Source organism: Odocoileus virginianus, chromosome 6 (genome assembly GCF_023699985.2).
Source record: "Odocoileus virginianus isolate 20LAN1187 ecotype Illinois chromosome 6, Ovbor_1.2, whole genome shotgun sequence".
NCBI classification, from domain to species: Eukaryota; Metazoa; Chordata; class Mammalia; order Artiodactyla; family Cervidae; genus Odocoileus; species Odocoileus virginianus.
The window spans coordinates 1,834,228-1,848,421 of NC_069679.1; the positions used below are offsets into that span (position 1 = coordinate 1,834,228).

A 14,194-nucleotide genomic window follows, 5' to 3' on the forward strand; every position below is an offset into this window, starting at 1 on the left:
AAAGAAGAGTGGATATATGTATTTATATGTAACTGACTCACTTTGCTATATAGAAACTAACACAACATTGTACATCAACTTTAATACAAATTTTAAAAAGAAATGATAAGGAATTTATTGGAGCTTAATTATTCGATCAATTGAAGAACTGATGCTTTTGAACTGTGGTGTTGGAGAAGATTCTTGAGAGTCCCTTGGACTGCAAGGAGATCCAACCAGTCCATCCTAAAGGAGGTCAGTCCTGGGTGTTCATTGGAAGGACTGATGTTGAAGCTGAAACTCCAATACTTTGGCCACCTGATGTGAAAAGCTGACTCATTTGAAAAGACCCTGATGCTGGGGAAGATCGAAGGTGGGAGGAGAAGGGGACGATAGAGGATGAGATGGTTGGATGGCATCACCAACTCAACGGATATGAATGTGAGGAAACTCTGGGAGACAGTGAAGGACAGGGAAGCCTGGCATGCTGCAATCCATGGGGTGGCAAAGAGTCGGACACGACTGAGTGACTGAACTGAACTGAACTGAAGGATAAGGATAGATTTATACTTTGGGACATATGGCATGGCACAGCAGACTAAGTTATGTTACTTAGAACCTTCATGCAATTCCCACCTGATACACAAACCTTTTTTTTCCTCAAAATAATTTGTCACTCTTTCTTCCAGACTAATGGTCAGAGGTAAGTTATAGATTAGTTGCAGGGTATGTCAGAATTTAGGATTAAATGGATTACCGTTGAGCCAAATAAAGAAAAATTACTTCAAGCAGCGGCTAATAAGTTTATTTACTCATTCTATAATGAATGGTTAAAACTTAAAATCTTATCTATAAAATGAGCTAGGAAGTACCCTTTACCTTAAAGTTACTTAGAAGTGGTGTTTATGGGATTCCTTATCCCACCCCACCCCCACCCCAAAGGTGGAAAAATAGCTTTTGATGTAAAAATTTGGAGAAATTCTTGATTAGACTTATAATGCTTAAAGGTAGGTCAGACGGGCGGCGGGGGCAGCACATCTCTTTTTACATCAGAGAGGACATACTGTGTCTTCTCACTAAATATCTTTCGATGGCTAGGAAAGCACTGTGGTTCCTTGATGAAGGACTCGTAAAGCCTAAGGAATAAAGTGTGCAGGACCTAGAGAGGGCAGGTTCCCACTGGAGCGCTCACCCCCTGACTTAACTACGGGGCAGTACAGAGGACGAAAAGCATTCTCAGCGTCCACTGAACTAGGACATCTAACAGGAGTCTTATGTTCAGCAAATATTTAAGGATACCTGCTCAGTGACCTGCACTGGGCTGAGCCCTGGGAGAAGACGGACAAGATGTAGTCGCTGACCTCCATACACCCAGGCCCAGCATTCTGAGGTCAGGATCTAATTCTAAATGACCCTGGCTAAGGAAGGAAGTGTGTTTCAAGAAGCCCTCATCAGTTTAAGGGCTGCTGAGCAAATGCCAGCAGCATTTATGTAGACGAAACACCAAATAGATCCACTGAAACAGAAAAACTTTCTCTCCTGCTTGCATATTTTCCCACCAGGGATGCTTCTCTCTGCAAGCCAGACCTAAAGGAATTTGTTTTCTCCTACTGGGGGTTCCTAACCTCACAGAATCTGCAGAAGCACCAAGTAAGCAAAGTATCAGAACACTATGTTTCAGTCCTGGTTTAATATTAACTCTATGGTTTGGTTTAGTCGCTAAGTCGTGTCCGACTCTTTAGAGACCTCATGGACTGCAACCCGCCAGGCTCCTCTGTCTATCGAATTTTCCAGGCAAGAATCCCGGAGTGGGTTGCCCTTTCCTTTTCCAGGGGGGTCTTCCTGAGCCAGGGATGGAACCCGCGTCTCCTGTGTCTCCTGCATTGCAGGCAGATTCTTTGCTGCTTGAGCCATTAATTCTTGGCAAATCATTTCTTGTAGATCCGCTCTTCTTCTCTGTAAAATAAGCAGCTAGGAAGTGAACTGCAAAAAGTTTGAAAACGTTTCTGAAAGCGTACGATGGTAAAAGCCTGCAAGAATGCTCGACCTAGTTCATCTCTACTGGGCTACAATCTGTAGCAGCTTTCGCATTGGCTTCGCCGCGCCCTCGGTACCGCCCCGCCCCTTCCACTCGGTAGCCTGCGCTTGTGCGCCCTAAGGCCCTTCTCGGCTCCCGTCGCTTCCTTTTCCTTCTCAGCCCCGCCCACCGCCGGCACCACCGTTTCCGGTTCCGCCGAGAAACGGCCGTATCGCTTCGGTTCCTTCTGTAGCCCGCCCGTTTCTTTATCGTTTCTGAGGATTACGGGGTCGGTTGGACGGGAAGTTACCCATAAAGTTTTACTGTTTGAAAGCCGGCCTGGATTGGCCGTGCCCATTATCCGTTCCCTTGTTTGTTTGTCCGCAGTCCCTCTCGGCTACAGGGAACAAGCTTCAGGGCGTCATGGCCAGGGGCCGCCGCGGCCGGGCGGAGCTGAGGCCGCCTTTCGCTGCCCACGCGCTCCCTTGGCTCCCGGGTCCGCCGGCGTCCACCTCGGTCTGAGCGCAGCCCCCTCCGCGCCCACGGGCCGCCTCGCGCCGGACCCCATGGCCTCCGAGGCGCCGCCGCCTCCGTTGTCTCCGTCGCCGCCTCCCTCCCCCGAGCCTGAGCTGGCCCAGCTGAGGCGCAAGGTGGAGACGTTGGAACGCGAGCTGCGGAGCTGCAAGCGACAAGTGCGGGAGATCGAGAAGCTGCTGCATCACACGGAGCGGCTGTACCAGAGCGCCGAGAGCAACAACCAGGAGCTCCGCACCCAGGTGCGCCGTCCGGTTCCAGCCCCACGCCCCACCTAGCCCGCGGCGAGGCCTTCGAGGGCTGGGGTCGCCTCGGGAGGGCTCCCTGGCAGGGCCCTGGACTGCTTTAGAGATTACCTGGAAGAGTTAAAAGTTTTGTGCTATTTTAATTACAAGAACCTTTGGAATAAACTTAAGAGTTGGGGTACTCGGTTTAGATGAAATGCGTGTGCTGCTGTAGCGGCCGGGCGTGAACTTAAGGACCTTGAGTTTTCATTCTCACTTGTAAAATCCCCTTGGCAGTAGGCACATTTATAATATTCCAGATCACTTTTTGAGTTTGTAAAACCCCGATTGCAATCAGAGTCCCATTTATCATTGTCTAGAAGAGTGAACTGAAATGGAGCTTTCCAGTTCCAGTTCAGTCGCTCAGTCGTGTCCGACTCTTTGCGACCTTGGTTGAGCCTTGAATTGAGCCTTGGTTGCCCATAAAATGAGAATGATGGCACCAACTGATGAAGATTAAGTCAAATTAAACGTCAATAAACTGTTTCACCGTTTCGATCGCTATGGATATGTGAGGGGGCTTCCCTGGTGGCTCAGTGGTAGAAGAATCCACCTGCCAGTGCAGGAGACGTGAGAAGGGGGGTCCGGAAAATCGTGTGGAGCACGTAATAGCAACCCCCTCCAGTATTCTTGCCTGGAAAATCCCATGGACAGAGGAGCCTTGGGGGATACATACAGTCCATAGGGTCGCAAAGAGTCAGGCACGATGGAGCGACTAAACAACAAGAAGGTGTTAATGTGAGGTTGTTCTGGGCATTTATCTTGAGTTGACTGGTGGAAGTTGGGAAGATAGAACTCTGCTTATTAAAGACACTAAGCAGCTAACTCTTTCCCATAGAATACAGTAAGGGTAAATATTTAACAAACATCTGCTGCTACCACCAAAGCTGGAACTAGAATGAAGCAAACAAGCCACCTAAGGCACAAAATTTAAGGAGGCACTCACACTTAGGCTAACGAAAGTTTAGGATAGTACCTGAGAATCACTACCCCCTTGAATTTTTAAACAGCATAATTTTCCCAGCTTGATTTTTTTGGGCTATTGCACTCTTTCCAAAGAAGTTATATTTACACGTAATTATTAATTTCAGCTAAACTCTTGACTTTTGACATATATTGGTACATTTCCTAAAACCACATATGTAGGCTGAAAATTAAAGTATCAAGACTTTGTTATGCTTTGTCAAATAAGCTATGCAAATAAGTGCTGAGTTGCAGTGACTTTCTGTAGCCATTGTATGGAGTTGTTCATACTATGATGTAGAAAATTTGTGTTTGGTTACTCAACAGCTATTTCTTGGACACCTACAGGAGATTACAAATAGGATTAAAATATTGTGGGGAAAGGGGAGCAAAATTTGATAGCCTTAAAAAAAACCTTATAATTCTAAATTGTGAAAGTACTGCTTGCTACAGGGATTCTAAAAACGTTTCAGCTAGTCTTTGAAGAGCCAGCATTTTGGTTATTAGTGTTAACTTGATAGTTGTCTAATATGAAAAATTGAAATGTACAGAAAGCTGTACCGTTCCTAGTGATAGTAATGACTCTTTACTATCTTTCTAGTCAGCCTCCCCTGGTGTTGGGTGGAGTTTGTTAACTGTCATTGCTAATTACTAGATAGTGGTTTATCTGGAGCAGTAAAAAATTGGCTTGAGAATTGAAGTTGAACTAGCAGGAAAATATATAATGTATAGGCTTTGGAGTCAAAGAAAGTTTGTGCAAATTTATCACTTTAGATTTCTCATGTTTAAAATGAGGATTAAGACAGCCAGTTTGTAAGGTGGTTGTAAGAATGAATGAGATGTCATCCAAAGTGCCAAGTGCAGTGCCTAGAATGTGACATGTGCTAAATAAATTATCTTCACAGTAATAGTAGTAGTAGCCAGAGCCAGGACTAGGGCAAAGCAATCAGTAGCCTAAGGCGAGAAATTCAGCGGGGTACTGATTCTCAGGTACTATCCTAAACTTTCATGAGCTAAAGTGTGAGTGCCTCCTTAAATTTTGTGCCTTAGGTGCCTTGCTTGCTTCACTCTAGTTCCAGTTTTGGTGATAGCAGCAGATCTGATCATTTATGAAATGCATAGATAATCAGTATATAATCAGTCTTGCCACATTTCTCTTTTTAACCTCGGTGTTACATGAAAGAAATACGTGGAAGCTTGTATTTTAGTTTCATGCTTATAAGGAATATAATCTCACATTGCATTATCAAAAAGCAAGAGAATTCCAGAAAAATATCTATTTCTACTTTATTGACTATACCAAAGCCTTTGACTTTGTGGATCACAATAAACTGTGGAAAATTCTGAAGGAGATCAGAATACCAGACCACCTGACCTGCCTCTTGAGAAACCTATATGCAGGTCAGGAAGCAACAGTTAGAAGTGGACGTGGAACAACAGACTGGTTCCAAATTGGGAAAGGAGTACATCAAGGCTGTATATTGTCACCCTGCTTATTTAACTTATATGCAGAGTACATCGTGAGAAATGCTGGGCTGGATGAAGCACAAGCTGGAATCAAGACTGCTGGGAGAAATAGCAATAACCTCAGATATGCAGATGACACCACCCTTATGGCAGAAAGTGAAGAACTAAAGAGCCTCTTGATGAAAGTGAAAGAGGAGAGTGAAACAGTTGGCTTAAAGCTCAACATTCAGAAAACTAAGATCATGGCATCCAACCCCGTCACTTCATGGCAAATAGACGGGGAAACAGTGGAAACAGTGGCAGACTATTTTTTTGGGCTCCAAAATCACTGCCAATGGTGATTGCAGCCATGAAATTAAAAGACGCTTGCTCCTTGGAAGGAAAGTTATGACCAACCTAGACAGCATATTAAAAAGCAGAGACATTACTTTGTCAACAAAGGTCCGTCTAGTCAAGGCTATGGTTTTTCCAGGGGTCATGTATGGATGTGAGAGTTGGACTGTGAAGAAAGCTGAGCGCCGAAGAATTGATGCTTTTGAACTGTGAAGTTGGAGAAGACTCTTGAGAGTCCCTTGGACTGCAAGGAGATCCAACCAGTCCATCCTAAAGGAGATCAGTCCTGGGTGTTCATTGGAAGGACTGATGCTGAAGCTGAAACTCCAGTACTTTGGCCCCCTGATGTGAAGAGCTGACTCATTTGAAAAGACCCTGATGCTGGGAAAGATTGAGGGCAGGAGAAGACAGGGACGATAGAGGATGAGATGGTTTGGTGGCATCACCGACTCAATGGATGTGGGTTTGGGTGGACTCTGGGAGTTGGTGATGGACAGGGAGGCCTGGCGTGCTGCAGTCCATGGGGTTGCAAAGAGTTGGACCCGACTGAGTGACTGAACTGAACTGAACTGAATCTCACATTGAGATCCTGTCTGACTGAAGTTGCTAATAAGGGTGCTGTTATCTGCTGATGGGTGTTATTCACACTCTTGCCCTGACCTTGACCTTCAGTGAGGCATGGAGAGGCCAGATGCCCCTCTGAGGCAGTCACCTCTGTTTCCTTCTGCTCCAATTATTTAGGTATAAGATGACTATTTCAAGAAAAAAGTGTGTTAACATATATGAGTGACATTATTTAAGTGAATAGTTAATTCCAGGTGGAGAACACTGAATGATACTAGGCAATTTAATTCTCCTCAGAGAGAGCTGCTGACCAGTTAAAATGTTAGTATAAAGGCATTCTTATTTTGTTAGAAATAAAACAAATCTGTTCACAGAGTCTTACTAATTTAGTCAGTCTGATTTTTGGAAGGAATAGTCTGAAGTTTTGCAAGAGAGTATAGGAATAAAAAACATCTCCATTTGCAGATGTAAAAGGTGAAAGCCAATTATAGTATTTTCAATTTTTCTGAAAGGAAACTAGTTGATACTGGTACTTCTCCAAACTTTTACCAGGAAAAATAATTATTGTAATTTTAGGAGAATAAGGTACCTATTAGTAGATTGCTGTATGGTTTATTTTTCCTAAAGCCTTGTTTCCTTTCAGGTAGAAGAGCTCAGTAAAATACTCCATTGTGGGAGAAACGAAGATAATAAGAAGTCTGATGTAGAAGTACAAACAGAGAACCACCCTCCTTGGTCAATCTCAGGTATTCCCCTATAGTGAAGCTATCCGAATACTTTTACCTTCAAATCATACTAATGGGGCTTTTTCTTTAAACTTAAAAAATATATACATCCAGATAAATAGAGCTGTTACAAAGTTGACTTTTCTCTATATGATTTGGTATTTTCGGATGATCTATTTGGTGGGAAACTAGAACTTATTGTTACTCTTATAAATACCTAGTATTGCTGATGTTTTCAGTGGCACATTCACTGAGTAGTTTTTGCTCTCCTGTAAACTGTCTCCTGTCTTCTTTCCTTACTTGTGACCGGGGGCGTGTGTTTTCTTGTTGATGCATTCCACTTAGTATTGATTCAGTGTCAGTCTCTTAGGTCCTTCTGGGAGGAGGGTGGGCCTACAACCATGGCCTCATCAATGGCATGTTGTTGTGAGGCAAAAAAACTGAACACCTGGGTTTTACTAAATAGAAATCACAAGAAATGGTCTTTCCCAATCAATTTTGTCTTGTTCTGTGCACAGCTTAGCTAAATTACAATATTATGTTTTTTAAAAAGTCAGCACCATGATTGAAATTTGATGGAAAAATGAGCCCTTGACATGTTGTCTTTATTCCGTTGTCATTTGATATTCAACGATACTAAGGTATGTGGTTAGATATTTTTAAGAGTTGCTAAATTTTTTTTTGACATAGCACAACCTATCTACCTGTTTTCTTTTTATACTCTTGCTATGGAATTATCCAAAACTGTTTACCTTTTTTTCTTTTTAGCTTGACAGCTAGCATACTGAAGGTGACATTAGAATCAAAGATACATACTTCTGCAGATTTACTTGCACTATTCATTTTTATCTGTTAAAATGTGTATAATTGTAAAAATATGAGTTGCATGCAGTGTGTGCCCTTTTGTGTTCGCTGGCAATGTTTTGGAATTAAGTTCTTTTTATATACAGTATTCTAATATGATATCACTTTTTGTTTTTCCAACAGATTATTACTATCAAACGTACTATAATGAAGTAAATCTTCCAAATAAAACATCTGAACTCTCAGTTCAGGAAGATAAGGATGTTGAAGCTTCTACTTTTAATTCTAAAGACCAGTCACACATAGAAAATGATACTTATGCTGGTACTGATGTAACAGAAAATGTTAATTTTGGACAAGAGGACCATTTTGCCTCGAATTCACAGGTAATAGAGTGCTTTACCTGAAACTGTTATTACAGGAACTTGTTCTTTGTTGTTATTATGGAGAAAAATAGAGTTCTTTCTTTTATCACAGCATATGCAACGGTTGTAAACATGCTGTAATTATGTGTAATTATGTAGTAAATTATACACTTTTTGAGAAACAAATTAGAACTTACTCATATGTGTAATTGTTTTCCGACTCTGTTGTGTTCCACAAAAAAGTATGATACACATAAACTAAAATAGAATTTGTCAGTATGTTTTGACTCAACCAAAAAATTTTGAACAACCACAGTACCATGTTCACACCAACTTCTTGTAATGCTTCCTTTATGTCTAATATCATGCCGTTGTCAAGTTTCCCAGAATGTTTTATAAATTAGTTTCTACAGTTTGTTTGAATCAGGATCCTGTAAGGTTTATACAGGGCAACTGCTTAATCTGTGATATATAATTCATAGCTTTCCTCACCCATCTATTTTCTAAAATTGTTTCCCTTTACACCTGTAACTATTGAAGAATCCTGATCATTCAATCTTAAAGAATAGTTCAGTCTGTATTTTGTGGATTGCTTCCCTATGGTGTTAGATAATTTTTGAATAATGGTCACTCACTTGTGTCTTCAAAACTGGGTCAGATTTGAATTAACTGACATACATTTTTTAAAGGGAATCAAATTGTCCTTGATAGCCATCCCTTTCCATTGCAGAAAGTGAGGTCTTATATTCTAAATAGTTTATAGATCTATTTATTGTTTCAAATTCTGCTACTTTCTGTGTAAGGATGTTTTTGCCCTATTTGACCTGATTGTATCGTATCCAGGAGCCAGCGTCTGCGTTAGCAGCAGAGAGCACGCCCTTAGAAGGCTCGTCACTAGCTGAAAGCTTGAGAGCTGCGGCAGAAGCTGCGGTATCCCAGACTGGCTTTGCTTACGATGAGAACACTGGATTGTATTTTGATCACAGCACTGGATTCTACTACGATTCCGTAAGTATCTCAGACCTTTCCATACCGGATGGTTGCGTTCTTAGCTGCATAATATGAAGCCTTAGGTTGAATTAAGAAAAGCAGGGAGCTAAATGTAAAAAGTGTTTGATTCAGAGCGACTTGATAAGAATAAAGATTTATAAAATAGCTTATGATACTGTACTTTTATGTTTATTTAATTAGATGAGTTGTGTTATTATAGATTGCTATTTTAGAGAGATCTAATAACCTTTACATGTAAAGTAACATACAAAAATGTTAGCGTTCAGTCGCTCGGTCCTGTCCAACTTTTTGCGACCCCATGAGTCGCAGCACGCCAGGCCTCCCTATCCATCACCAACTCCCGGAGTTTACTCAAACTCATGCCCATCGAGTCGGTGATGCCATCCAGCCATCTCATCCTCTGTCGTCCCCTTCTCCTCCTGCCCCCAGTCCCTCCCAGCATCAGGGTCTTTTCCAATGAGTCAATTGTTTGCATGAGGTGGCCAAAGTACTGGAGCATATTTATTAATAAAAAGAGATGAGAACTGCATTTTGTAAAATGTTTAAGAACTTAACATTTTTTCATAGAATTTATACAGAAGTAACATTGTTAGTCTAGGCTTGGGGGTGAGATTTTTTCTTAACTGTTTCAAATACCTCTATCTTTGTGAATTTGTTTTAGTTCACAGAGGAGTCTTCTTTTAAAAAATTCTTTATGGCATGTTTATTATTAGTTAGTGTTTTATTTTCTGAGGCTTTTAAGAATTCTACTTAAAAAAAAATCAATCTGTTAACAGAACTAGGGAATTAGTGTGGAATCAGAAATACAATGAACCACTATGACAAAATCAGAAAATAAAATTCTTGATTTATAATGCAGTGTTTTGACTGTTGAAGATCTAGTACTCAGTTGGATTTTTTCAGGCTTTGATGACAGTAATGGTGGAACTCAGTATACCCACATTCTTCAACCTCTGTGGTCTACAAATATGATCTAGTCCTCAGGAATTACAGAATGTAGTGAGTGCCACAAAGTGGAGCAGATATTCATCATTCCAGTTATAGGAACTGTTATTAACTAACTAGGAAACATAATGATAAGAGTAAATATTTTAGTTAGGTAATCGATTTCATTAGCTTGTCAGTTTGAACTTGGTATAGTACTTTGTAAATACTTTGTAAAGAGAGGGTTTTCTTTCTTAGGAGTATGCCAATTGAAAATGTTAATTAATACCCAGAAAATAAGTGCTTAAACTCTGTTATTACCAAAGAAAATAATGATTAGTTAATTGGTTTCTAGGAAAATACACAATTTCCAGGTGTATGACATTAGTCTTTGTCATTTTTCTACCTTCCTTCCTGACATCTCTTCAGTAAATGCTTAATTACATTCTGCAGGTTGTGTGTCTTTGGAGTAGGGGCTTCATTGTTCTGGCATTTTTATTTTGCTAGTTTTCATTTTATTTTAATTAAATAAAATTTTTCTTACATATTTTAAATGTCTGTATTTCAGGCTGAAAGGTAGCAGGTTAAAAAGATTTCAGTTGTAGAAGTTCTGTTATTGCTGGAAATAAAGATTTAAAGCTTCCATTCAGTTTTTTAGCTAAAAGAAAGATAGAATTATAAATATTTTTTGTAAGAGATTTACAAAATGAATTAGTAAATTGCAATAGTATCAACACTTAGAAAAATAATTCTTTTTCAGGAAGCTTTAGTTGCTTAATCTTGGTGTATTGCAAGATGTTTCCAGGTCTGATCTGCATGGATTTATGATGTAAATAAGATACAGACTATTCAGTTAAATCTTGGCCAGTATCTAATAAATGCAGATGATTCTATAATTTTATCTTTCTAGTTTTTATCTGTAATTGACCAAAATTCTATATTGAATGGCTGCTTTACAGTAAGTCTATGTAGTTCTTAGTGCAGAATTGATTAGTGAAGACAATTGTTTGATTTCTTTGTATAGAATGTTATGTTACAGTATTCATGAGCTTAATTTTGTTTTCAAATTTTCTCCAGAGTTTTGAATCATGAAGAGTAAGAGGAAAATCTTTCTTTTATGACATTGAGAGGAGGGTTTGAGGAGGGTTTAGGGGTTTATACTACCAAATCATTGCCTTGTAATTATATAGATAATGAGACAGATTGCTTTTATGTGGTCAGCTTTTTCTGATGCATACCTTAGTTTTCACGACTTGTAAAGGTTTCTTGTTGAACCACATGAAGTTGCTATTTCTGTAAGCATAAACATGGTCAAATGTTGGCAATTACATGAGATTTAATTTAGTATATAAATGTATTTATTTTCCACACTAGGAGAACTAGAGGAGATATTGAATGGTAAAGTATTTTGAAAATTACAAGCCTTTTATTATGTTATCTTTATTTTTCCAGAAAAAACTGTAATTCTTTAAAGAAACACATTTACTAGAAAGTTTAGTTTTCTGCTTTGTGTCATCCTGAATAGAACTTACTGTCCCCTTCACTTTGAAAGGAGAGCCAGCTGTACTATGACCCCTCCACTGGGATCTACTACTACTGTGACGTGGAAAGCGGCCGCTACCAGTTTCATTCTCGAGTGCATCTGCAGCCTTATCAGACTGCCGGCACCAAACACAGTAAAGACAAGAAACTGAAGAAGAAAAGGAAGGATCCAGATTCTTCTGCAGCAGGTGAAGAAAAGGTAATGTCATCATAATTTTTAAAACTTATACAGTGGTGCTATGGTTAAGCCAGTTTTTTTTTTTTACATTCTACTTTATTTACTTGGCTGCTCTGGGTCTTTTTGTGGTTTCATGCCAGGCTCTTTGTCACGGTGTGTGGGCTTCTCTGATTGTAGTGCCCAGGCTTATCTGGCCAGCAGCATATGGGATCTTAGTTCCTCCAGCAGGGATAGAACCTGTGTCCCCTGCTTTGGAAGCTGAATTCCTAACCACTAGACCACCAGGGAAGTCCCACAAATTTTTGATGAAACTGAAAATCATTTAGTAACTCTGCTTTTTTGTTTTTAATTTAACTAGACTATATTTGCTTTACAGTGTTGTGTTAGTTTCTGGTATATAGCACAGTCATTCAGCCACAAATGTGCGTGTCTCCTCTGCCTTGGATTTCCTTCCCGTTTAGGTCACCACAGAGCTCTGAGTAGGGCTCCCTGTGTGATGACAGTTGGTTCTGTACAGATTACATTATACACAGCAGTGTGTCTGTGACTTCCTGGTGGTGAGTGGGGAGCACTCTACCGCCAATGCTGGAGACACAGGAGACGCAAATTCTGTCCCTGGTTCCAGGAGATCCCCTGGCCTAGGAAACGGTAACCCACTCCAGTATTCTAGCCTGGAGAATCCCATGGACAGAGAAGCCTGGTGGGCTACCGTCCACAGGGTCACAGAGTCGGACACGACCGAGCACCTGAGCGCACACATACAGTGTATACATGCCAGTCCCAATCTCCCTGTCCACCCTACCCAGTAAGTCTGCATTTTAAATATAGCCTTTAATTGGAATATTATATCATTATAATACTGTTATAATAACAAGATACCAGAACCTTATCAATCAAGAAACTTTTACAGGGGGCAAACATGGACTTTTTTTTTTTTTTAACAAATTCTCAATTCCTAGAAGTAGAAAAAATTTTTTTCTTCTTTTCAGCCTGAAATAAGCCTTCTTTTATAGACCACTGAAAAAATTTTTTAAAGTTTGAAGCAGGTAGATATAGGGCAGATGAAGTACTCTTGTGTTCTGTAATTTGGAAGAGGACCATTCAGAGCATCTGTTGAGCTACTGTCAGTGTACAACTCACAACAGAAGAAAAACAATTTATAAGCAGCTGTGGGTAAAAGTTCAGCATTCTTAGTTATGTTGAGCAGTTACTTATGTTAGGAAACTTAAGAAAAAAGTCCACTGCTACCAAATATAGGATATATGTATAGTTATTAGTTTAAATTGGTATCTTATGGGAAAATAGGTTGCTTGCTTGCATGTGTGCTCAGTCATGTCTGGCTCTTTGTGACCCCATGTCTGTTTCTATTTTGTAAGTAAGTTTATTTGTGTCATGTTTTAGATTCCATGTATAAGTGATTTATAGAATACTTGTCTTTTTCTGATCTACTTCATTTAGGATGATGATCTCTAGTTGTATCCACATTGCTGCAAATGGTGTGATCCTTTTTTATGGCTGAGTAGTAGTCTGTTGTGTATATACACTACCTCTTTATCAGTTGATCTGTCTCTGAACTTTTTTTTTTTAATTTATTTTTTCCATTTATTTTTATTAGTTGGAGGCTAATTACTTTACAGCATTGCAGTGGTTTTTGTCATACATTGAAATGAATTAGCCATGGATTTACATGTATTCCCCATCCCGGTCCCCCCTCCCACCTCCCTCTCCACCCGATCCCTCTGGGTCTTCCCAGTGCACCAGGCCTGAGCACTTGTCTCATGCATCCAACCTGGGCTGGTGATCTGTTTCACTATAGATAATATACATGTTTCGATGCTGTTCTCTTGAAACATCCCACCCTCGCCTTCTCCCAGAGTCCACAAGTCTGTTCTATACATCTGAGTCTCTTTTTCTGTTTTGCATATAGGGTTATCGTTACCATCTTTCTAAATTCCATATATATGTGTTAGTATACTGTAATGGTCTTTATCTTTCTGGCTTACTTCACTCTGTATGATGGGCTCCAGTTTCATCCATCTCATTAGAACTAATTCAAATGAATTCTTTTTAACGGCTGAGTAATATTCCATGGTGTATATGTACCACAGTTTCCTCATCCATTCGCCTGCTGATGGGCATCTAGGTTGCTTCCATGTCCTGGCTATTATAAACAGTACAGAGATGAACACTGGGTTGCACATGTCTCTTTCAGATCTGGTTTCCTCAGTGTGTATGCCCAGAAGATGGATTGCTGGGTCATATGGCAGTTCTATTTCCAGCTTTTTAAGAAATCTCCACACTGTTTTCCATAGTGGCTGTACTAATTTGCATTCCCACCAACAGTGTAAGAGGGTTCCCTTTTCTCCACACCCTCTCCAGCATTTATTGCTTGTAGACTTTTGGATAGCAGCCATCCTGACTGGCGTATAATGGTACCTCATTGTGGTTTTGATTTGCATTTCTCTGATAATGAGTGATGCTGAGCATCTTTTCATGTGTTTTTT

At 40.2% G+C, this 14,194-nt stretch overlaps 1 protein-coding gene across 1 annotated transcript in view; it reads left to right on the forward strand.

Annotated features, from left to right (window-relative positions):
* The first annotated feature begins 2,183 nt into the window (after positions 1–2,183).
* Positions 2,184–14,194, forward strand: part of AGGF1 (angiogenic factor with G-patch and FHA domains 1) — a 41,636-nt gene continuing 29,625 nt past the window's right edge. The window contains exons 1-5 of the mRNA XM_020902687.2: positions 2,184–2,772; positions 6,785–6,887; positions 7,854–8,056; positions 8,879–9,043; positions 11,523–11,711. Coding sequence (XP_020758346.2) covers positions 2,563–2,772; positions 6,785–6,887; positions 7,854–8,056; positions 8,879–9,043; positions 11,523–11,711 — 870 coding nt within the window. The 5' untranslated portion in view covers positions 2,184–2,562. The remainder of the gene's footprint in view (positions 2,773–6,784; positions 6,888–7,853; positions 8,057–8,878; positions 9,044–11,522; positions 11,712–14,194) is intronic.